The 23362-nt window shown below is 51.8% G+C and overlaps 1 protein-coding gene across 1 annotated transcript; it reads right to left on the bottom strand.

Annotated features, from left to right (window-relative positions):
• Nucleotides 1-503: 503 nt before the first annotated feature.
• Nucleotides 504-15199, bottom strand: EEF1A2 (eukaryotic translation elongation factor 1 alpha 2). The gene is made up of 8 exons (XM_053958908.1): nt 15061-15199; nt 13340-13562; nt 9040-9219; nt 7751-8047; nt 3510-3660; nt 1858-2114; nt 1536-1770; nt 504-851 (listed from the first exon to the last, which is right to left on the bottom strand). Exons 2-8 carry the CDS (start codon nt 13481-13483, stop codon nt 724-726), a joined length of 1392 nt encoding a protein of 463 aa, XP_053814883.1. The 5' UTR covers nt 13484-13562; nt 15061-15199; the 3' UTR covers nt 504-723.
• Nucleotides 15200-23362: the final 8163 nt, after the last annotated feature.

Raw genomic sequence — 23362 nt, 5'->3', positions numbered from 1 at the left:
AAAGACCCAGCGTGATGCTGCTCACCCTTACAGAGACATGGGGTGCCCTGTTTTCCTTTCTTTCAGTGACATAACTGTAGGAGCTCAATTTAAGCCTGCATTAAAAATATATAATAAAGACCCTGGAAAATTATTTTAGAGGCTTGAGCTGGTTAAGGAGAGCCTCAAAACTGCTGTGAGAACTGTTGCAGGTTCAAGCTGGGGAAATCTCCGGGGTTAAGGGGTACAAGCTGGGGAAGGGCTGAGTGCTGGCTGACACCCTGAGTATGAGCTCCCAACTGTTCTCCTTCCTCCTTATTTCCATCCCAGGACCTGCTGTGCCCATCCCACCATCTACTCTAAGTGAGACTACACAGCCCCCAGCCAGCCCAGCCCCTCTCAGTAACAGACACACACACACACACAGCTCCACACTTTTTGGGTTGGTTTGGTTTGGTTTTTTGGGGGGGAGGGGGAATTTGTCTGGTTTTGGTTGTTTTTTGAGTTTTTTTTTTTCCACTGTGGATGTTGTACCAGTTTTATTGGTAAAATTAACATGAAGCCTCACAAACGCTGGAACATGCTTTTCCTTTTAAAGAATTTCCACTGGACCTTAATGGTGAGCATCCAGTCGTTGACATATAAACTCTTACAAGCTGATGTGCACACGTGCGCCCGGGGGAGTCGGTGGCAGCGTCCTGGTGTCAGGGATGGTTTCTGCGCGATGCACTGCGAGCCCACGATTCATTTGCCAGCCTTCTGGGCCTTCTGGGCAGACTTGGTGACTTTCCCGGCCCCACCACTCTTCTTCTCCACATTCTTGATGACGCCCACGGCCACGGTCTGCCGCATGTCACGGACAGCGAAGCGGCCTGAGGGACAGACAGAGGAGGAATGCCAGTGAGACACCGAGGCTGAGCTCTTCTGGGAGGGTGGTGGTGGGATCTACACCCCCCTACTCATGGTGCCATGTGTTATCCCTGCCCTTGGAGCAGGTTCCTGCAGGGACAAGCCCTGAGCTATCAACCATTGTTAGTCCTGATGCTCCCCTCTATTTAAATTACTATATTTTGAACTTAAACCCCATTTATTCTCTGCAAGCTCCCAGCACTGCTAAAGCTTCCAGATGTGCAACATCAGCCTGGTCTAGTGGAAGGTGTATCTGCCCATGGCAGGGGGGTGGAACAAGACGGCCTTTAATGTCACTTCCAATCCAAACTGTTCTAGCATGGCATTTCCCTGCATTAAAAGGTGGCCTCCACTGAGCAAACTTCCTTCTTTCTTCTCCTGACCAGTTGTTTTAGGGCAGAGAGGAGGAAATGTTTCTGTGTTCAGAAACTATCACAGTTTAGTAACCATAAAGGAAAGGTCTTGTTGCTCCCAGAGGGAAAACCCAGACTTTGGAAACCCAGCTTGGCAGCACATGGGGGAGCAAAAAACATCCTCAGCTCCCTCCCCATCTAGCTGGGAGAAGCTCAGCATGTCTGGTGTGGGCTCTGCACCCACAGAGCCCTCATGCTCCTCCCCTGGAGACCTCCAAAGAGCCATTCCCTTACCAAGGGGTGGGTACTGGGAGAAGCTCTCCACACACATGGGCTTGCCAGGGATCATCTCCACGATGGCTGCATCACCCGACTTCAGGGACTTGGGGTTGTCCTCCAGCTTCTTGCCAGAGCGCCGGTCGATCTTCTCCTTCAGCTCGGCGAACTTGCAGGCGATATGTGCGGTGTGGCAGTCGATGACGGGCGAGTAGCCAGCACTGATCTGGCCGGGGTGGTTCAGGATGATCACCTGGGGGACAGAGCAGTGTCACGGCAAGGCTGGGAGCTGGGGGATGGTGGCAAACCAGGCGTGGTGGCTTCGACAAGCCCCGCTCACCTGAGACGTGAACTGCGCTGCCTCCTGCGGCGGGTCCGACTTGCTGTCCCCGCAGACGTTCCCGCGGCGGATGTCCTTCACCGAGACGTTCTTCACGTTGAAGCCGACGTTGTCGCCAGGCAGAGCCTCGCTCAGGGCCTCGTGGTGCATCTCCACGGATTTCACCTCAGTGGTGATGTTCACAGGGGCAAAGGTGACCACCATGCCAGGCCGCAGGATTCCAGTCTCCACTCGGCCCACGGGAACTGTGCCAATCCCTGCAGAGACAAGGACAGAGTGAGCAAAATTCAATCTGCTTGGTATATCCCTGGGCCAGAGCCTGGATTCTGCAAAAGCAAAATTTCAACACTGGTTGTCACCAAAGAACATGTTTGCTCCTTGCCCAAAACCCCCAAGTTTTCAGCAGATCAACACCAGGATCTTGAAAATCACTATGAGTCCATTCTTCCTACTCAAAGGTTTTTCTAAAAAATAAGTAGCCCATAGTCAGAAAGTCCTGAGCAATCTGCATGTACCAAAAGTTCTTCTCTTCTGAGCTATGGTATCTCCTGCATGGAGGACTGGGACATCCCAGGGTGTGTGCAACAACACTGTCCACATCCCTGATGGCCACACCACCAGCTGTGACAGAGAATGAGGGTGGCTCATTGAATGACTGGGATCTTTTACACTCTGTGTCACCAGGAGACTTTGGGAAAATTCCCCTTTGGAGGCAGGTGAAGAATGATTGAGAGAAACAACATTGAAAAGAGAATGAAGAGGCTGGCTGGACCCATCTGCTCCTCCACATCCACCCTGCTGCCTCCACCTCCCCTTTTCCCACAGTGTCTCTCCTCCCCAAGGACTTGCCTCCCAGTAAAACCAGATCCCTTTGTCCCAGCTGAGCTAGGCGAGGACACAGCCTGCTCACCATCTTTCATATCTGCTGCAAACAGCAGCAACCTCCATTAAAAACCCAGCTAAAACACCATATTCAACCCCTGCAGTGCATGTGTCCTTGGAAAAGGGTGGGAAAGAGCTGGAAAAGTCTGTGCCTGCCTGATCCAGCAGCCAGGGAGTCAGCAGTGCTGTCCACTTATGCCAGCAGGTCAGAGAGCTCACAGGGTATTTATAGCTGAGCAAAGTGTCCCCATCACCTCTCCAGAGGGAAGGGGACACGCGTCAGCCACGGCGCTCCCTACATGGCTGGCACAGCTCAGCAGGAGGAGGTGCCAGTGATGGACACCAGCATTTGGGAAGCTCGGGCAGGTCCCAGCCAAGCTGCCCTGCACCAGCTTCAGTGGCCCTTCCTGCTGGTCTTGTCTCTCACCTGGGTCACAGAATGGTTTTTGCTGCCTCCAACTTGCCTGGCCAGCCATGACCTCTGGGACGCACAAATTTGCAGCCATTTTGGCATCATGTGTTCCCTAGGGAGAGCTCACAAACCTGCTGCTCCTCTCTGGTCCCTGGGCACCTTTGGGCATGTCCACCTCCACCCCAGACAGCCCAAGCTCAAATGGGGTTTTTGCCCTGGAGCTACCACCCTTTTCTCCAACATTATCTCTGGTTTGAAGAGTCAAATCCCTCCAGTTTCCCAAATGACCTGGAAATGTCATTCCCAAATTTCTGTGGAATGAAGACTCCAGTTAAGGCAGAGGAGTGGCAAGGCTCACCTCCAATCTTGTAGACGTCCTGGAGGGGCAGGCGCAGGGGTTTGTCTGTGGGGCGGGTCGGGGGCAGGATGGTGTCCAGGGCCTCCAACAGGGACACCCCACTGGCGTTGCCTTCTTTGCGCTCCACCTTCCAGCCTTTGAACCAAGGCATCTGGGAAGAGAGCAGCAACAGAGAACCATAGAATCACAGTTTGAGTTGAATGAGACCTTAAAGACCATCTTATTCCACCCCTCTGCCATGGGCAGGAACACCTTCCACGAGACCAGATTGCTCCAAGGCCTATCCAATCTGGCCTTCAACAGTTCACACTCCAACATGCCCTGAGTGTGCCTGTCCTCAGCACCCAGAGGTAAACCCAGAGAGTTGTCCCACCAGGACAACCTCCATAAAGTCAGTCCTGCCTTGTTCTGGTTTTACCAGGACGCTGGGGAGCTCCTTCCACTCCACCATCCCTGCAGGTTTATGTGCACCCCTTTGCTCAACCTCCCTCTGTCTCTTCTAGAAACAAGCAAGACATCCATTAACAGGAGAAAAAGGATGGAAGTGGTTAAAGCCAGCAAACTCACAGCCTCCACTTCTAACACCAACCCCTGGGCCCTGCAGCAGCTGCCTGGATCCTGCCCTCCAGGAATGCTGCCTCCAGCACAGGGACCGCAGGGTCTGCAGCCAAGTACCAGCTACAAAGCGCTCAACCAAGGTGCTCTCCAAGGCGAGCCCCAGAGAGATCCTCACTCCTGCTATCACCCCTGCAGGGTCTGGATTCTAAACCCTGGCTTGGGAGGATGCTGCAAACCCAGCTGCCAAGAGAGAGGATTGCTTTTCACAGATGTTCCCTTCTCCTGCTCTAAAGTTGGTTTTGAAACTAAAAATTGCCCAGAAAAGAGGCAGAGAGGGGTGGAAATGTGCTCAGGTACCATGGTTAAATGCAGGGAACTGCAGTGCTTTATTGGGGTGATGCTGCACATCTGGAAACTGTAGCAACACTTGGAGCCTGCTGGAAAGAAAAATTTAGTCCTGGGTCTGAGACATCCCTAACACTACAAGCAGAAGTCAGAGTCTGCAAGGCCATTCCCCTGCCTCTGCACAGAGAGAGTTAGACAGTATTTTCCCATTCTAATGTCAAATGCTTCCTGTGCGTCCCAAATCCATCACATATTTTGTGGATGTGGCTTCTTTCCCTTAGCACCAGCACCAGTGGCACAGTGCAGTGGGCATGGGGGGTGAAACAAGACCCCCAAAGTGCCCCCAGCTTCACAGCCATCCCTGCATGATGTGGCTATGCCAGGTCTGGTTTCCTATCCTGCAATCTGCACCAGCTTTGGGAAGGAGAAGGGAAAAGATGGGATGCAGCCAGGGAACTCAGGTTGCATCCAAAGCATTCAGGTCAGCCCCTTCAGAGGGTCACATCTGACATCCCTTTCTTTCTTGGTGGCAGTGGCAGGAGGAGCCCGGGGACACTTTTGCGGCGAGTTCTTCCCAGGGCACTGCAGCTCTCACCGTGCAGCCAGACCCAGAGCCAGGCAACAGCTTGGCAAAATGAAAACTCCATCCAGGCAGTGAGGGAGCCTCGTGTTGTGTGCAGGATGACTCAGACCTTCCCCCATCCCGCTGTCGCATGGCCCAAACGCCAGGCAGGGACCTTTGCCAGCAGCTGCCTGGTGGCCACCTGCCCACAGGCTCTGCTCTCGAGGATGGTGGCCACCAAGTGCCCGCAGCTCCCGTCCCTCTGCCCCACACAGCTCTGGCACACAGGAAAATAACAACCTCTGCCCATGACACCTGGCATCAGAGCCATCCCTCTCTCCAGGGGACTTCTGACGTGCCAAGAATCAGGAAAAGATGAACTTAGACACCTTCTGGGAACAAATCTCTGCAAAACCTCAGCATGGCCTCAGGGTGAAAAGCATCTGCAAAACCTCGTTTGTGCTGCCTCCTATGGCCACCCAAATAAAACCTCTGTCATGTATTCCCCAAAGAGTAATTCCTACTCCACCACTCCTACAGCAAAAGCAGAATCTGACCAAATCCTGCAGGCAGACAGGCTCCAGCTCCCCAGAATAACAGCTGAGCTCCAGCTCTCTAACATTCAAAGTTTATTTTACAGAGCAGTCACCTTTCCCTGATTTTGCCCAGCCCATGAGCACCTCAACACCCCCCGACACAGAGCCCAGTGTTGAGGCTGCAGCCACAAGCAACCACATGTCCTGGCACCAGAGACTGGGAGTGTTTGGGTTGCAGCATCCCATGGGGTGAAAATCTCCCATACCACATGGATGGCCCCGTTCTGCCAGCTGGAGCATCACAGAACTGCTTCACAGAACACCCCACTTCCCAAAAAGCTCTCAAATGCCAAACTTTGATGGAAGCATGGCCCAGCTGTCATTTGTTCAGTGGGCCTTGGGATTCTGTGCAACAGGGATGTGGGCTGGAGTCTCCCACACAGAGCCAGTTCCAGCCTGATGTACCACCCCACCCTCCTTGCTCAGAGGCAACAGGAGCTGCAGGGACATCATGGCTCTAATCCCCACCTTCTGATAAGTCCCCTGACAGACAAGTCACTTGACTGCCTTGTGCTTCAGTGAAACCTGTCCAGAAATTACAAGTGAAAATAATCGGAGCTTTTTCAGGCGAGGAAAGAGAGAAGAGACATCTACACCAGGTTCCTGCTTAAGCTTTCCCAGAGGTGGTGCAATACGAGGAGGAGGAGCCTGTCCCTCAACCCTCTCCAGAAGAGCTCATGCTCTTCCAGACCAGGCCAGGTTTTCTTCCCAGTTCCCTAGCTCAGGCAGAGCCCAGGAGCCAGCTGCTTCCTTAGGACAAAGGAGAGAGTTGTTTCATCCCCTGCCTTCTCTCAGGCAGCACATCACACTGAGAACCTGCCCTGAGACCCCTCTGGAGGAAGGGGGTCACTGAGCCCCTCCTGCTCCATGCCTCCCCTCTGCTGCCTATTTATAGGAGAATTGTTCAGGATCATCTTCCCAGCCCAGCAGCTGCTGACATTTGGAGCCTGCCTGATTTGAGGCACTCAGGAACCACGGGGCTGGGTTTGGCATGGCCGTGGCTGACCTTTATCCCAGCTCTGCTCCTCAGGGAACAGGAATCTCCCAGGCACCCCAATAATTCCTTCCTTCCAAGCCATCCCAAGTGAGCTGCCTTTCCTGTGCAGGGCAGGAGCTGTGTTTCATGACTGTGGGAGTTTGCATTGCAGCATTCCCCTTCCTCAGGCCTGTGATTCCTGACCTCCCTCAGTTGCTGCTGGACTCATGGATTGCCTCACTCATCACAGAGCCCTGCCCTAACCCACAGGTGATGTCCTGAAGTCCCCCTAAGCATCATCAAATTTCCCATTGGTTTCACAAGAGATTCCTGATCTAAGCAACTTGCTCAAGGTCACACAGAAGTCACCAGGAGAGCAGGGACTTTCCTCTGGCCAGAACTTTCCAGCCCATCATTTCTTTAGAAGACTAACCCAGAGGTAGCTTTTTCTCCAACAAAACCAGTGTCAGAATAGTTATGGGCAGCCTGTCTGCCAAAAACCTCCATCCTTCTTAAGCTCTTCTTTCTGATGTATGAAATGATGGCACAGGCCCACCCTGCTTTTGTCTCCCCACCATCCTCATCACAGAGGGAGTAAAAACCAACTGGAAAAGGAGCAGCCTCAAATGGATGCTCTAGGGAACTGTGGTTTTGGCACAGGAAACCTGGTACCTCCTGAAGTAAACACCACCTGTAGGAGTGAGATCCCAGCACTGGAAGTGGAGGTTTGGCCACTGCAGTGACACAGAGCATCAATGGGAAAGGGCACCTGAGACCCAGCACGAGGGAGCTCAGCTGTGCTGCTCCAAGCCAGACCCCAGATTGTGCTATTCCCCTCAGAAACAATGCCCTAAACCACACCCGCTGCTCCTGCTGAGAGTGACAATTGCTGCTCTGATGTCACCATGAGCTCTGACAAGGTGAAAACTTCAAATCCCGGCCCGGAAGCAAAGCCAGACAGATAATGTCCTGAAGATGCTCGTGTTTAGCTGCTGGGGTGCTTGGCCAGGGCACAGCACCCATGAACAGTGAGCCCATCCATCCTGCCCGGGGCCAAGCAGAGCTCCATGAGACATCATCTGCTGCCAGCACGGGCCTCTGTGCACAACGGGTGCATGAAATGCTTGCAGAGCATGGAGTTCATCTTCAGCCCAGGTCAGGATCCTCAGGGTGGGGGGAGAAGTGTAACACAAGGCTCACTTACATTGGGAGAGGGCTCCAGCATGTTGTCTCCATGCCAGCCCGAGATGGGCACGAAGGGAACTGTGGCCGGGTTGTAGCCGATCTTCTTGATGTAGGCGCTGACCTCCTTGACGATCTCGTCGTAGCGTTTCTCGCTGTAGGGGGGCTCTGTGGAATCCATCTTGTTGATGCCCACGATGAGCTGCTTCACCCCCAGGGTGTAAGCCAACAGGGCGTGCTCGCGGGTCTGCCCGTTCTTGGAGATGCCAGCTTCAAATTCACCCACACCGGCAGCGACGATCAGGACAGCACAGTCGGCCTGGGGGGAGAGAGCAAGTGAATTGCTGCACAGCCCTGGTGACACCCCAAGGGCTTTGAGGGAGTCACAGATGACTCTGCCAGCTGCTGATCTGCCTTAAAACTGACCCAGCTGTGCTTTTTCAGACTTGCCAGCCCCACATGGTTCTGCACTGTGAGTGGGAAACCAATGGGCATCCCTCCTGAATGCTGGACTCTGACCATGACCTCATCTTGATCATCTACAGACAAAGTTTTATTTAAAACTCTACTGAAGTCTTGCAAAAAACCTCCCTGGGTGATGGGTGTGACTCCAGGAATGGAAAGTGTTCCCTTGATTGCTTTTGTACCAAAACACAGAGCAGAAGCTGCCTGGGTTTGGCAGAAAGCCATGCCCAGTGCAACTGGTACCTCAATGGAAATCTCACTGGGCATGTAGTGGGGTTAACTCAACACCCATCAGTCACAGGGAGATGCAGGAATGTCCCACAATGCAATGAGGGGAAACCACCCTACTCAGGAAGGGTAGGCCATTGGGTTTGCCAATATTATGTGGGACAAGGACAGCTGTTTGAGGAAAAGGAAGGAGAAAAGATCTGTGGAGCCTCCATTATCCAATAAAACCTAGTGTATTGTTGGAAGTTTCTTGTATATCTCATTTGGCTGAGGCTAAAATAGTGTGGAGATGCCTTCACACAAAGGCCTGTAGCTTGCAGCATCCCAGCTCCCAGCCAGGCCACATTCATCCCACTTTTTCATGTGGGTGGAAATGGGGTGGAGAAACCACCTCTCTGTGCCCAAAGACACCCTTTCTCCCAGACACCCAGGGAGGTGCAGGACCATGGTGTGCTGGGTCCCCTGGTGCCACCCAGTCTCTTGGGTGGACCCTGCTGAACACTCCTCGATGTCTGCTCTCTCAACTCCCCACCTCCAAAAGGACTCCAACAGCACCTGCATGATCCCGAGCTTGTGAACCAGCCTCTGCCCCCCCATCCCCTGGGCCCCATGTCTCACCTGGGAGGTCCCGGTGATCATGTTCTTGATGAAGTCCCTGTGGCCAGGGGCGTCAATGATGGTGATGTAGTACTTGGTGGTCTCAAACTTCCACAGCGAGATGTCAATGGTGATGCCACGCTCGCGCTCGGCCTTCAACTTGTCCAGCACCCAGGCGTATTTGAAGGACCCCTTCCCCATCTGGCCAACACAGAGGCAAACTAATGAGAAACCCAAGCACTGGTGATGGCCTCCCACCCTCCAGGGCACTTCCCAAGCTCACACAGGGTCACACTGCAAGCATGTAAAGGTAAAATGCCCTAAATTCAGTGAGAACTGTGGTCTCCATATACTAAAAAATACAGGTGAAAGGAGATATTGTTCCCAACACATTCCTGAACAGGAGGCAGGAGAGACTAGAAGAAGGGCCATGAAGTGAATTTGTGAGTGGGGCTGGGTGGAGGCAGCAGCCCATGAGGTCTCCTCCATGAAACACCATGGTTCTGTACTGCTGCTGGGAAATCCTGCACAGAAACATGGAAAGCTGCTTCTTGTCACACTAAAGGTCTCTGAGAGGATATTTATATACTTATCCCATTTCCTAATGCTAATGGGGTTATTGAAAAATATCTGTTTATGAGATGTATTTTATTTCCCATGGCTTCACAGAGATGAACACGCAGGGATGCGGTCTAGTGGTGGGTTTGCCAGTGCTGGCTGGACTCGATGATCTTAGAGGGCTTTTCCAACCTAAATGATTCTCTGATTCTGTGATCTTCATCCATGACTCAGACCTGTGAGGCAGCTGGTTAGTGGGAAAGGGCATTGCTACACGAGTGAGCCAAAGCTGGCAGGGGTGGAATGGGTTAAAAGAAAATTAAATGAGAGATGGTTGCTATGAGCAGAATAGAAACGTGATTGATTTTTGCCACAGAGTGTGCAAATTCACAGCAAAAGCTACTGTGAGCTGCAGCCAGACCAACTGTTGTTGCCAAATGGCCAAAATCTCAGCCAACATTGTAATGCAGGAAATCATGCCCAGGGAGATTAGCTCCAGTAAATCTTTCTGCCCTGTGATAAAGCACATTCCCTGGTAAAACCACGGTGGCACTTCTGGGAGGCCTTCTCCTTTGGATTGGAGCCCTTTGACGTCACCACACCAGGGAGAGCTGGATTTCCCTCCAGCATGGAGGTCATGCTCCCAGTCAGAGCTGGGATCCTGCCAAGGTGGAGATGGGGCAGGACAAGCCCACCCTTGCTGACCACACTGTGAGCTGGGACAGTCAGGGGAGCTTGGCCAAAGCAAGGGGTTAAAATGGGCTGCAGCCATCAGCTCCTGGCCTCAGATACAAGGAGGTTTTAAGATAGAGAAAGGAATTTAGGTCATTTGCATATGATTTAATGATCTCCTATTGTTATGCAAGGTCAGAGCTGTGATACCCTGCTTCCATCCATCCATGCATCCATCCATGCATCCATCCATCCATCCATCCATCCATCCATCCATCCATCCATCCATCCATCCATCCCTTTTTTCCCTGCAATCACAGTTTTTTCTGGCCCATAATCAATCACAGGTCAGAGGGAAGCACTTCCCGATGGCAGATACTCATCAGTGATGAGCCCCCCCAGGAAAAAGAACACAGCATCACATCCAAACCTGCCCTGCCCACACCATGCCTGGGGGCTGGTCTGCTGCTCTGCTCCCTCTCCCACACTCCAGCCCTGTTCCCAGCCAGCACAAGGAATTAATGGTGACAGCCTGTTTCATAACAGCTGAGTGCTGCGATGACTTTGCAGCTTGCTCCGGAGGATTAAGGGCAAAATCTTAAAGCCAGGGGTAAGATTTCCCCTCCTCAGAGGGAACGCCAGGCCGAGGAGGTGATGCCCAATCTCTGCTGGGAAGCTGTGAGCTCTCACTGGCATGGAAAAATCCAGAATCAAGTCTCTGCTCCTGAGCATCTTCCTGACACTGGATTTAGCAAGGGGGTAGAGGAGGAGCTTGGAGGTTTTTAGAATTACAAAATGGTTTGGGTTGGAAAAGACCTCAAAGATCGGCTCATTCCAACCCCTCTGCCACGGACAGGGGCACCTTCTACAAGAGCAGGTTGCTCCAAATTCCTTCCAACTTGGCCTTGAACACTTCCAGGGATGGGGCCAGGTTAACCCTTTCCAGCATGCACATCAAACGCCCTGTTCCCAGGGAACAGGGAGGAGTCATCAGAGTGTGCTCATTTACTGCTGGAAATGGAGACACAGCAGGGAATGGTGCATTTGTGCGTTGCATTAATAATGGGCTCTTCTCAGGCAGGACGTCAATCAGCACATCCCACAGCCTCTCTCCCATCAGCAGCCTACTGCCTCCCTTCTGGATGGGGAAACTGAGGCACAGAGCAGACCCCTGGCTCTCCCACGGCAGCTGAGTGGGAATCAGCACCTTCTTGCCATCAGCCACGTCCACATGCACAAGCAGCTGCTCATCACGTGTGAGACCCCCCAGAGCTCGGCATCACACGTAACGTGAAGACAAATGAGATCCTTTATTTAGCAAACAGTTTCCCTCCTTTCATGGGGTGTATTCAGTTACCCAGGGCTGGTGTTGAAAAACCCAGGGTATTATCTAGCTCTGCACAATACCTTCCCTGTTCAGTGCCAGAAATAGCCTGAATTTCCCTGATCGAACCCCAGTGGAGGGACAGCTTTCTATCTGGAGGCCACAAATACTAATTCTTTAATTTTTTTTTTTAAACAGAACAACTCTTCTTTCAGAGATACTGTTACCTCTGCCCTTGAATCAAAAGGGGGGAAAAAAAAGAGAGAAATTCTCACTCTTTTCTCTTAAATAAAATAACCAACCCTGGAGTTTATTTGTTGGCCTTTTGGGTGCACGCAGGCCTCCATTTCCTGTGAATGCCACCTAATGGAAGCAAACCCTTCCCCAGCCCTGCATCAGAAAATGGAGTCTGTAAGCTCAGTCAATAGGCTATTAATAGCAGCCTCCGGTGCCCGCGGATCCTGGCAAGTCAGTGAAAGTGCCTGTTCAATTAAAATCACTGCAATCACATCGACGATAACCTTATCATGCCTTATCTGATCTTATAGGTAAAGGGGGGGAATTTGTGGAAGGATATCAGCAATCATTTTAAACCAGGGGAGAAGGATAATTTTATATGAAGGAAGAGGCTCCTTGGCTTAAGGATGCAAAAAAAGGCTGAAAGTGAGGCAGAAAAATAAGGGATTTAGCTCAGATGCTATAGTCAATTTAAAAAGGTTAAGACACAGACAGCAAAATGTAAAATCAAAAATGGCAGCTCTGTAAATCTCTTTTGCTTTTCTTTTTTGTCAATGAAATGTGAGATTTTGACCAGAAAAAAAAATTGGAAAAAAAAAAAAAGGAGGGATATCTGCATTTCCAGAGCAATGACGACAAGCCATCTTTTGAGTGACAGGAGCTGCCCTATGGATAACACAGCCAGGCTGTTCCCAGCTCACCCACCTCTCTAGAATTTACCATCCTTAATTTCTCAGGATTCCCAATTGACATTTTTCTTCCCAAGCCTGTTTCTTCCTCATTAATCTTGGGGTTTGCCACGTTACAGGTATCGGGTGGTGCTTTGCTGTGTGACAGCTTCTAAATGTATGCACCATAAAATTGTTAGAAATGCCACCACTGCAAGGGTCAAACAAAAGAATTTAACTTAAATGCTCAGATTTCCAGCCAGTTTTCTGTGTCATAGGCTGCCAATCACACTACACACCAGACCACCTGCCTGAGGAAAATGGGAATGAGGTTTTTCAAGTGGATCAAATGAGTGGTCCAACTGATGCTGCACCTTGTCCCCAGCAGGCACTGGAAACTGATGCTTCAGAGCGAAATTCAGGCAGCCCTGACCTGTGCAGTGAGGGATCATCAGGTTTTCCCCCTCACGCAGCATATTTAGAAGGAATTTCATGCCTTGAAGCACCATGGTTTGTGGCTTTTCCAGAATCCTAGTGGTTACTGCTGGTTCCCTGACCCGTCTTGCAGACCTCGCCGTGCCCCTGCTCTCATTAACAGCCGGCAGCAGGGAGTCCCCCGGCTCCAGAACAGAGGGTGGCGAGTGCCCAAATGGCCTATTTTCCCAAGGCCAGAGAAGTCGGGAAGACCCAGGGGTGCAGAGGGAGAAAAATAGATGGGAACAAAGGGAGAAATGGAAGGTAAGAGAAGGGCAGCACCAGCAAAAGGGGAATATTGCCTGCGGGAGACTCGCGGGGATCAGCGTGGAGCATCCCCGCGGGTGGGAACGCGGGGTGGGGGCAGGCTGAGGGGCGGGCTCCTCACCTCGGCAGCCTCCTTCTCAAATTTCTCAATGGTCCGTTTGTCGATGCCCCCGCATTTGTAGATGAGGTGCCCGGTGGTGGTGGATTTCCCAGAGTCCACATGCCCGATGACGACGATGTTGATGTGCGTCTTCTCCTTCCCCATGCTGCTGGGCTACGCGGGGCTGGCCGGGGCGGGCGGCGCTGGGGAGGGCGGTGGGAACGCAGCTGCCTTTTGGGGGAGGCTGCGGGGGAAGAGTCAGGCGCGTCAAAAGAGCCCCCCTTGTGCCAACCCCCTCCCAGCCCTTCGGGAAAGGCCGTCCTCCCCTCGCCCCACCTTCCCGCTGGACCACTCGCCCGGAGGTGCCCGGTCTCGTCTGGCAGCTCTGCCCGCGCTGGGTCAGAGCCAGCGTGCCCCCGGAGGAGGCCAGCCGGGCTATTTCGGGCTGCCGCGTCCGGCCTCCAAGTCTCGGCAAGACGCCGTGTTTTTCGGCATCTTGCCCTCCACCGCCCTCGCGGAGACCCCCAGTTCCCAGGGCTGCGTCATCGATGCTTCGAAGGTGCCTTTCCTCCCTGGAAAACCTTCCCGCGACTCAGGGCTGCTCCCGCTGCCTTCTCGCTCTTTCCAAACCCGAGGGCATCTCCTCCATGTCGTGGGTGCCCTGGGAGGAGCCGAGGGTGCCCGTCCTCCCGGGCTGCCCTCACCACTCCCCAGCTGGGCACAGTTCAGGTGACAACAGAGTGTCTGCAAAACGGGGTGGACAAAAATAGCCCTCGCCTGCTCCCCCAAGCAGGGCTGGAACAGCGGGGCTGCCCAGGGCTCCTCTGAGCCTGCCCTTTGCGGGGTTTATTATATTTTGCTGCCGTGGAACTGGATGGAACAGAGGGAGGAGGCTAAAAACGCAAACGGATATATCCGGGGAGCTGTCCTGGCATCTCCCGGCGTTGCCATGGCTCTGCAGCTGCACACAAACCGGGCACAATTAGGAGCTTTAATCTGACGTCTAATAAAATCCAATTTCACGAATCTGCCCGTAGAAGTAAAGGAGGTCAGGAGGAGTTTGCTGCTCTAATAGCGATTCAGTCATGCGGGTGGTAACATTCCCAGCGAGAAGCTTCCCTGGGCAGCAGGAGCGGCGGCTGTCCCGTCCCTCCTGCCCTTGAACCCAGCCAGCCCGGATCTGGCCATTTTGCAGCTCCACTGAGATGCTCGGTCCCGGAGCTCTCAGTCCTGGGTGCGGGTCCCTCTCTCCCCTGCAGACCCCTGGCACACGGCGGGAGATGCAGGATCGCTTTGGGAATTGGGGAATTTTTTCTATTACTTCCCCAAGGAGCTAAAGACATCCCTGCCCATGGCCGGGGGATTGGAACGAGATGATCTTTAAGGTCCTTCCGACCCAAATCATTCGAGGATTTTATGATTCTAAAGGCAGGGTGGGGGGATGGGAGGGGGGAGCTGGGGGGATTATCAGGTTTTCCTCCTCATGCACGACATTTAGAAGGATTTTCACGTCCTGAAGCACCACGGCTTGCGTGTTATTTCCCACCTGCGGGAAGACGCACCTGCGGGATGAAGGAATGGTCCAGCCCCATCCTTTCCCTCCTCGGGGTACCCCCCACCCCAGGGGCTGACAGCACCCACACACGGGAGGGGGGCACTGATCCCCCGCGGCCCCTGGGGCAGGACACCCCCCCCGCATCCCCGTTGTCCCCCCCATCCCGCCGGGGTCCCGCAGCTCTTACCGGGGCGGCGGTCGGGGCGGCCAGAGGCTGCCGGCTTGGGCTCCGCCGGCTTTATCTCCGCGGGAGGGGCCCACCTATCGACGGCGGCAGCGCAATGCAGCGGCCCCCCCGCACTACGGCAATGCGGTACCGGGCGGGGGAGGAGGAGGAGGAGGAGGAGGAGGCGCGGGGGGGACGGGGGGAGGAGGACGACGAGGAGGAGGAGGAGGAGGAGAAGGAGGGAGAGGCGGCAGAGACGGGGGACTGGGAGGGAATGCGTAGGGATGGGAAGGAGGTGGAAGGATGGGAGATAAAGGGATGGGAGGAAGATGGAGGGATGGGAAAAATGGAGAGGTGGGGAGAGATGGAGGGGTGGGAGATAGAGGGATGGGAAGGTGAAGGGCTGGGAGGCTGAAGTCAGAGGGAGACCAAAATGGAAGATGGAGAGATGGGAGAAAGGTGGAAGGAGAAAAGATGGAGAGACAGGAGGCATGGAAGATGAAGGCTTGAGAGAGAGGTGGAGAGACTGAAAGCAGAAGGATGGAAGGATGGGGAAAATGGAGGAGAAATGGAGAGGCAGAGGGGTGGAAAATGGAGGGATGGGAAGATGGAGAGATGGAAGACTGAAATCAGAGGGAAACAGCAGGATGGAAGATAGAGGCATGGGGAAAAGATGGAAGGATAAAAGATGGAGAAACAGGAGAGAGGGACAATGAAGATATGAGGAGGAGATGGAGAGACGAGAGACAGAGGGATGGGAGGAAGACAGGTAGATGGAGGGAAGGGCAGTTTGGAAGACAGGGGAAATGATGGAAGTGCTGGCCCAGGGGGACTTGGACTCCCTGTGGCAGCCTGGGAGTGATGGGACAGGGCTGGCTTTGGAAGGGGCCACCAAATCCCACATCCCTTGTTCTGCCCCCAGTGGTGCAGAAGGGCTGTGCTCCCACAGGGGTTGGGAGGAGAGGGGTCCCTGCAGGGCACAAACACGACCCTGGGCACTGCCCCTCATCTCTGCCTCGCTGGGAACGCATCTGTCCAGGAGCAAGTGACAAAGCAAGGGACAAACACAGCAAAACAGATTTCTGCACCTGCAGCACGTATGGGGCTGCTCAAGAATTTGTGATTTAACAACATCATCTCATTTTTAATGGGAAGTGGGGTTCAAGTCCTAGGAGGACAAGGAAACCACAAAGCTTCAGTAACATAATGACATTTTCTTTGCATTAAAAAAATAATATGTAGTGGTCAGAATATTTATGTCTGTGTCAGCTGTGCATTTCCAAGGCCAATCCAAAATTTTCTGTGTCCCAAAGCCAAATATAGGTCAAAAGAAAGCTAATTTTGACTAAATCTATGAAATAATCCAGAACAATTTTATGGCCCAGACCATCCTTCCAGTGAATTCAACAGCTAATTGAGATACCTTTATGAAGATACTCTTACCTTCATAGACTAATGGTCAAAAACATACTCATCATGTGGATAAAAATACTCCTAACTTCTCATTAGTGCTTAAAGGGAGGCCTTTTTTAATGAATATTATAGCTCACTGGTATTTTCTTAGAAATAGGATAGTCAAGCCATCTTTTGTTTTTATGAAGCATTCCTTACACAACAAAAAATGCACTGAGTGCCAGGAAAAATAAAAAGAAACTTCCAAGGAGAAGGCTCTAAGAGGATTTAAAGAGATTACCCCAGCCTTGTTTTGGGACAGGGGTAGAAGCTTTACCACAGGTCTGGATGGGCTGGAGATGGACAGCAAGTGTGATAATGTGGAGGAGGGAGAGTTTTATAAATCCCTTGTTCTTTCTATCCATATTTAAGTGCTTTGCCCCTTTTTTTACACAAGGGCTGAGGCAGCCTGGGAACTGCCCTCAGTGGGGCAATGGCTGAGTTTAATAATGAAGATGGGGATGGAGTGGGGATGGCTCACTTCTGCCAGGTGAGCACGGGATGGGCCTCTCCTGCCTCCTTTCCTTCTCCAATAAAAAGAATTTTTGTTTCCACCCCTTTTCCAAGGCAGGCAGAACTTGGCAAGTGCCCTGTTCTGCACTGAAATAGAGCCTGACGGCCCATCAGCCTATAAATAGTCCAGGACCTGAGCAGGAGAGAGGGCTGTCAGACCTGGCTAATCCCGGCTCCCTTAAGCCACTTTACCCCAGCCTCGAGAGGCTTAAAGCCACAGCTGTGTGCCCAGGTTTGGCTGGCACCCGGGGCAAAGGACTTCACTGAGCACTGTCGTCCCGGGGACCATCAAGCTCAACTACCATGCCTGAGTGAAATAATCTTCCCTCACCAAAAAAAAAAAAAAAAAAAAAAAAAAAAGGTGTAAATTTGCCCTTAAATGTTCAGCCGTGTAAAATAATAGAGACCCGAGCAAGAGAAATCCAAGGGAGGCTGAAGTTTAGCGCGTCTCCCTCCATCTGGTGTCAGATCCAGGACCGCTGAAACAATTCCCCTGCATCATACTGAGGCTTGATTCACCCTCCCTGTAAGCCACTACCAAATGGTTTAGGATAACTCAAGAAAACAGAAACCCTCTTCCTCAGAAGGGATGGGCAGGCTGCACACAAACATGGCAGGGGCCTCTTACTCCTTTCATCATCATCATCACCTCCACCCCACCCAGCCCCACAGCCCCTGGGCTGAGATTTGGTGCTTTAAACTAGGCTAACATTTCCATTTGCCCAGACATAACAACTGGAATTTATTTTTTCCCCCAAGAGGCCCTCACAGTGTGACTGGGAGAGGGAACAATCTGCAGTGCTGGTAATTTGTATGGATCTGGGATGTGAACACTCCAGGCTGCCTGCCTGGATTTGCCTGGCTCTGGGGGTGTTTCTGCCCATGAGTGTTCAGCTCACTGAGCAATTGTGTGTTTGTGGTTATAAAATGCAGCAGGTCTCCTCTGAAGAAGGGGGTTTGGGCAGGGCAGATGGAAGCCACAAGGAATGCCAGCCCAGATGTCACTCCAGAAGCTCTGGTCTCACAAGGGAGAAGTTGGGGCTGGACAGAGGGATGGCTGTAAAATGCTGTTTTCTTTCTATGCAAAGAAATAGAGTCCTTGAAAGGAAGAAGTGCAGCCTGGCCTCATGCAAGAGCCATCGAAAGGGAGCTCCAAGGTGAGTAGGGCAGTGGTTGTCCTCTAAAAGGCAGTTTGTGGACAAAGTGGAGGCTGTTAGCTTTTCTTCTTCCTATGTTCAGGCTTTCAGCTCATTCCACACCAGCTTTGGAGGCTGTGCCAAGGCTTTGCACCATGATATTTCAGCATTTACCATCTGCTGGGAGTGGACAAGCTCGAAACACAGAGGCACTGACCATCCTCTGCTCGTGTACACGTCGTGCATCCCATGGCAATCCTGACTGCTGGTGCACACAAAACAGGCATTCCCACTGCAGCTAAACCCCAGATTAACTGGTGTTAAAACAGGATGGGGTTCCCTGTTGTACATCCCAGGGGTTTCTAGGGCATGTTTACCTGGGGCTGGCTTTGAGGTCAAACTTTCCAGGTCCCTGTGTTTACATTCCATGACCCTCCCAGTGTGTTTGCCTAGCAACACTCCTGGCCCAAGGCACCAGATAGGAAGAAATCATAGGATTATAGAATCCCAGACTGGTTTGGGTTGGAAGGGATCTTAAACATCATCTCATCCCAACCCCACTGCCATAAGCAGGAACACTTTCCACTAGACCAGTTTGTTCAAAGCCTCATCAAACTGGCCTTGAACACTTCCAGGGATGGAGTAGATTTCATTAACTATTAACATGAGCAGGTTTTTCAGCTCATGCTCATGTTGTAGATCTGGAGAGGCGAGAAAAAGACAGGATTTATGGGACAGGAAGGCAGGGGAAGGAGGAGAAAGGGAGTATTTTGAGGTTCTGCACTCAGTACATGCTGCTGATACCTTTAAATTGGAGCCAGAGATTTAAAAATAAACGTTGGAAGTGATAACAAGACATCCAAGTCCTCCAGCCGCTTGGCCAGCTGGGGATGGAGTCTGGTGTCATCCCTGATGGGACAGCAGAGTACCCAGTGCAGGGTGGGCTGCTCCTTAGGACACACCATGGTGCTCACACCGCTGGGACCTGCCCAGTGGGGTTTAGCCACAGCCATTGGGGGTCCAAGGTGATCTGAGGTAGCAATGCTGGAGGGACAATGCTTAAAGGCCTTGAAAACTGTCCCCATCCATCCTGGGTGTCAGTGGTAGCACACGGCTCCAGGGGATGCTCTTCCAGGAACCCCTTTTCCACCAAATACATGAGTAATGGGGTTGAGGCTGTGGAGGATAAAACTGCTCAGCCTGAGCTGCTGTCCTTCTGGGAAGCAGCCAGGATGAACATTTCCATGCCCTGAAATATCTTTTAGCACCAGGGAAGGAGACAAGCACCATTTCATCCACATCTCATCAGGGACACTGTGACATTTCTGGTGCCTGGATGCAGCATCTGTGGGGGCTGCGAGACTCTGATCCCTTAAATCTCCTCGTGAGCTGAGGATGGGGCAGAGCCCAATCTAGGTCAAGCCCAAATGAGATAAGGCACCTCTGCCCTGTGGTTTAGCACTGCTTGCAGGATGCTGCCTTGCCCTGGACCATGCTGAGTTTTCAGCAAAGATGTCTGGTGCTGTGTCAAGCTTCACCAGATTGATGTGTTTGTTTTGGCAGCTGCGCACATCTCCCAGTTAGGAAAAGCCTGATTAATCCCAGGGATGGCTTTTGCTATCAAACCACAGCCACTGAGGGAAAAGAGCCCTGGCTGCCCACATCTTCTGATGGCTTTAGTGGAAATGTTAAAGGAGATACCTGGATAACAGCATAAGCTTTGGGTGCATCCAAAGGGTGAAAAGAGGATCAGAGAACTTAATGAGAAAATTTTTTGCTGAACCAACGCCCACCAAAGTCCTAGGGTTTATATTGGTGTATAATTTGTTTTCATGTGGTGCTAGTGACTGGTAGTGGCATCTCCCCTGATCCCACAAAGGAGCTGCTGGTCTAGGATTTTTCTGCAGACATGGATCCTGCTCAGTGTTGGTGCTGGTTTCTGCAAAATGATTTTCCAGTTTTTAGAGAGAAAAAGATGACCCATAGGTGAGAAACTTGTGGAAGCAAGTTCACCACAAGCCTCTGGATTACAGCAAGCAGCTGTCATCTGTCTTCACTTGCTTTTCCAAACTGGAGATATCCCTTTTGCACAGGTAAATTAGACAGTTTGTGACTCTCTGTCTAACTCTCTTCACAATGTATTTTCAGATCAGACTCACAGTTCTGGGGGTCCTGATGCCTGCTCCCTGTGTCCTTTGGGAACTCAGACTGCAGGTGAGGACAGCAGAGCTGCTCTCATCACCATGGGGACAGTGATCCAAGCCCTGATCTGACTTTGGTTTATTCCTTTATTTATTTTTTATTATACCCAAGGAGGCACCTGGGTCAGTGCTGCACATGTCCCAGAAGAGCAGAGCACGATTTCCACATGACAGGTAAAACATGCTGCTCAAGCACTGTGCTTCAGGAAAGTCTTTCCCTGCATTTCCAGCACATTCCCTTTCCCGATTTAAACCCCTATAGGCAGGGGAAGATATCCAGGCACTTCTGTCAGGCCACAACCTGAGCATGGGCTTGGTGTCACAGCTGCTCTGGCTCTGACCAGAGATGGCCCCAGTGTGGCGTCTGGGATGAATATTTTGGGTATTTATTATCCATAGGTGGCAGCAGTTGCCTGTGCCGGGCGGACGCTGCCCTAATCCCGAACCTGGCAATGAGTAACGGAGCCGGGAAAAGGCAGGGGAGGAGGAGGAGCGAGAGAGGGAGGAGGGGAAAAGGAGGACAAGCCTGAGCACAGGTCCTGCCGGCTCCCTCCCCTGTAGCAAGAAGTCCTCAGCAGAGGGAGAAGTAGGGAAATGCCTCCGTGGAGCAGGATCAGTCTGTGTAGCGCTGTTACTGAACAGGCTGCCCAGAGAAGCTGTGGCTGCCCCATCCCTGGAAGTGTTCAAAGTCAAGTTGGACAGGGCTTGGAGACCTCTGGATTAGTGGATGGTGTCCCTGCCCATGGCAGGGAGCTGGAATGAGATGAGCTTTAAGGTCCCTTCCAACCCAAACCCATCTGTGGTTCTGCTGCTGTTCCAGGACTAAGTGCTGCCTTCTTACCCAGGAAGAAAATTGCTGCATACTCCGGTGGGGAAGAGGCTGCTGGGCAACCTTTTCTTGACCAAATTCCTGAAGCCACTGGGATGTCACGTCCCTAGAAGGAATGTGGTAGCAGCATCCCCAAACACCCACTGATGCTGGCCCACAAGTGCTGGTGTAGTCCAGAGCCAGCAGCTCCTTCAGCTCTGCAGCTTTTGCCGGCTTCCAGAAATTTCTGCCAAGTTCAAAATTACACAAAAGTCTCTTCCTCAATGGCCCACACAAATGGCAGATAACAAAAGCCAGTTGCCAGAAGCTAAAAGCCAGATTAAAAAAAAAAAAAAAAAAAAAAAAAATGAAAGCACAGAAACCTTGCTAAAAAGCAAACTGGAGAGCCTTGCCATCCTGGGCTCTAGCCTAAAGGCTCTAATGAGAGGAAAACCAAAGAGAAAAATCTATCCAAATCTTGTCATCTGCTCACTTTAAAAGTACCATTTCTTGATCAATATAAATGAAATGTATGTTCATCTTTCCAACACCTGATATGAACAGGCTTTGTCCTGGGAAACCAGACTGGCTGCTCAGTCTCCCCTGGCTGCTCTGTCCTACCCATGCTGCTCCTGCTGCATCATTAAGGCAAAATGCAATTGATTTTGAGAGGAAAAGCAGAACAAGGCACGATTTGCTGGAGACTAATCCCCCTGAAGTAGCAAAGCCCCAGTTCACCCCTCATGGCTGTGGGGGCAGCATCACACCCCCAGTGTTATCTGCTTAATGAGGTGATTCTTCAAAAGCAGCCCCAAATGTGGGTGTAAGTGGTGTAATTGCACAAACGGACTGGGGCAGGTTTGTTCATTTCTGCTCTGTCGTTAATTAAAGCAATTAGCCTGCTCAGGCTCGGTGGGGTACACAGCCATCCTGTACCTGCTGGGGAGAATATAATGCATTGTAGAATATAATCTTTCTATCAATACACTCTAATTGCTCTGTACATTATTAGGGGGGTGGAGGATGCAGGAATACATCTCTAGGGAGTTGAGGAGGAACCTGAGAGATGTCACAGGCTACACTAAAACAAAAGTGACTTTTCATGTCTGAAGCATTGAATTTTTAGTCTTCTATCATTCCCTTCCAGGCCAGGAAGATCTCCCAAGCCTGTGCCCTGAAACTCTCCATGCTGTGTAGCCAGGCAGGGCTGGGAGTAAAAGGGTTGGGAGTGTCAGGACCCTGAAATCCAACCAATGATCAAACCCAGTCACACAGCACAAAAGCAAAGCCTTATGCTGGGCATGAAAACAACCACGTGTCTGTTTAAACTGCCTGTTGGAATTTGTGTATTCAAAGTCCATCTCAGCCTTTAGCCAAATCCTTCCCTGGAAAGTGCTGAGTCAGTATTCTCAGTGGGGAAACTGAGGCACAGCTGGAGGAACTCGGTCCCCAGCTGGACCACGCACGTGCTTGTGTTGGCCCTTTAACCTCTGGGGTAAATTTTGGAAATAATCTATTTATTTACAGACTTGTGGTGCCAAGGCTTTTCCTGAAAGCTGTCCTGGCTGCTTTCCTCAGAGGGTCCATGCAGCATCCATGCCAGCAGCCATGGCAGTGGTTCAGTGTGACCTTCTTCTTGGGTCAGCTGGGGACATGGCTCACATGGAGTGTCCCCATGCTGGGGTGGTCATCCCCCACTGAGAAACACACCCCCGAGGGCAGCTCGGCCTTTTTACTGCCCCACGAGCTGTGCAGGGTGGTCGATCTCCTGGAGCAGCCCAGGGCAGCCTGCCCTGGCACTGGCTCCTCATCCTGATGATTAAAGAATAGCTCCAGATTAATAAGGAAAAAGACTGGGGAGGAATGAAGCTCGTTGCATGGGGAATTTGTGACAGAACCACACCGGGCTGGGATGTGGGGTCCCTTCTGCCTTCAATCCCTGAAATGGTTAAAGCATCGCCCCCCAAAAATGTTCTTTTCCACAGCTGCACCCGAACTGCAAGGTTTTACTGCAGCCCTCAGCATGCTGGGCTGCAAAGCTCTGCTCTGGAGCATTACTGAATTTTAGGGGAGAGAAAATGAGCAACATTTTAGATATACCAAGTACCAAACTGCCTTTGTGGAGATTCCTTAAGGCTCTGGCTTCTCTTCAAGTGTTTTGTTCTCAACCCCATTTCCATTCCAAACAGAAAGAAATTCTCTGTGAAGTTTCT

The sequence above is a fragment of the Vidua chalybeata genome, chromosome 17, assembly GCF_026979565.1.
Source record: "Vidua chalybeata isolate OUT-0048 chromosome 17, bVidCha1 merged haplotype, whole genome shotgun sequence".
In the NCBI taxonomy this organism is placed as follows: domain Eukaryota; kingdom Metazoa; phylum Chordata; class Aves; order Passeriformes; family Viduidae; genus Vidua; species Vidua chalybeata.
This window is presented reverse-complemented; position numbering and strand designations above follow the sequence as displayed.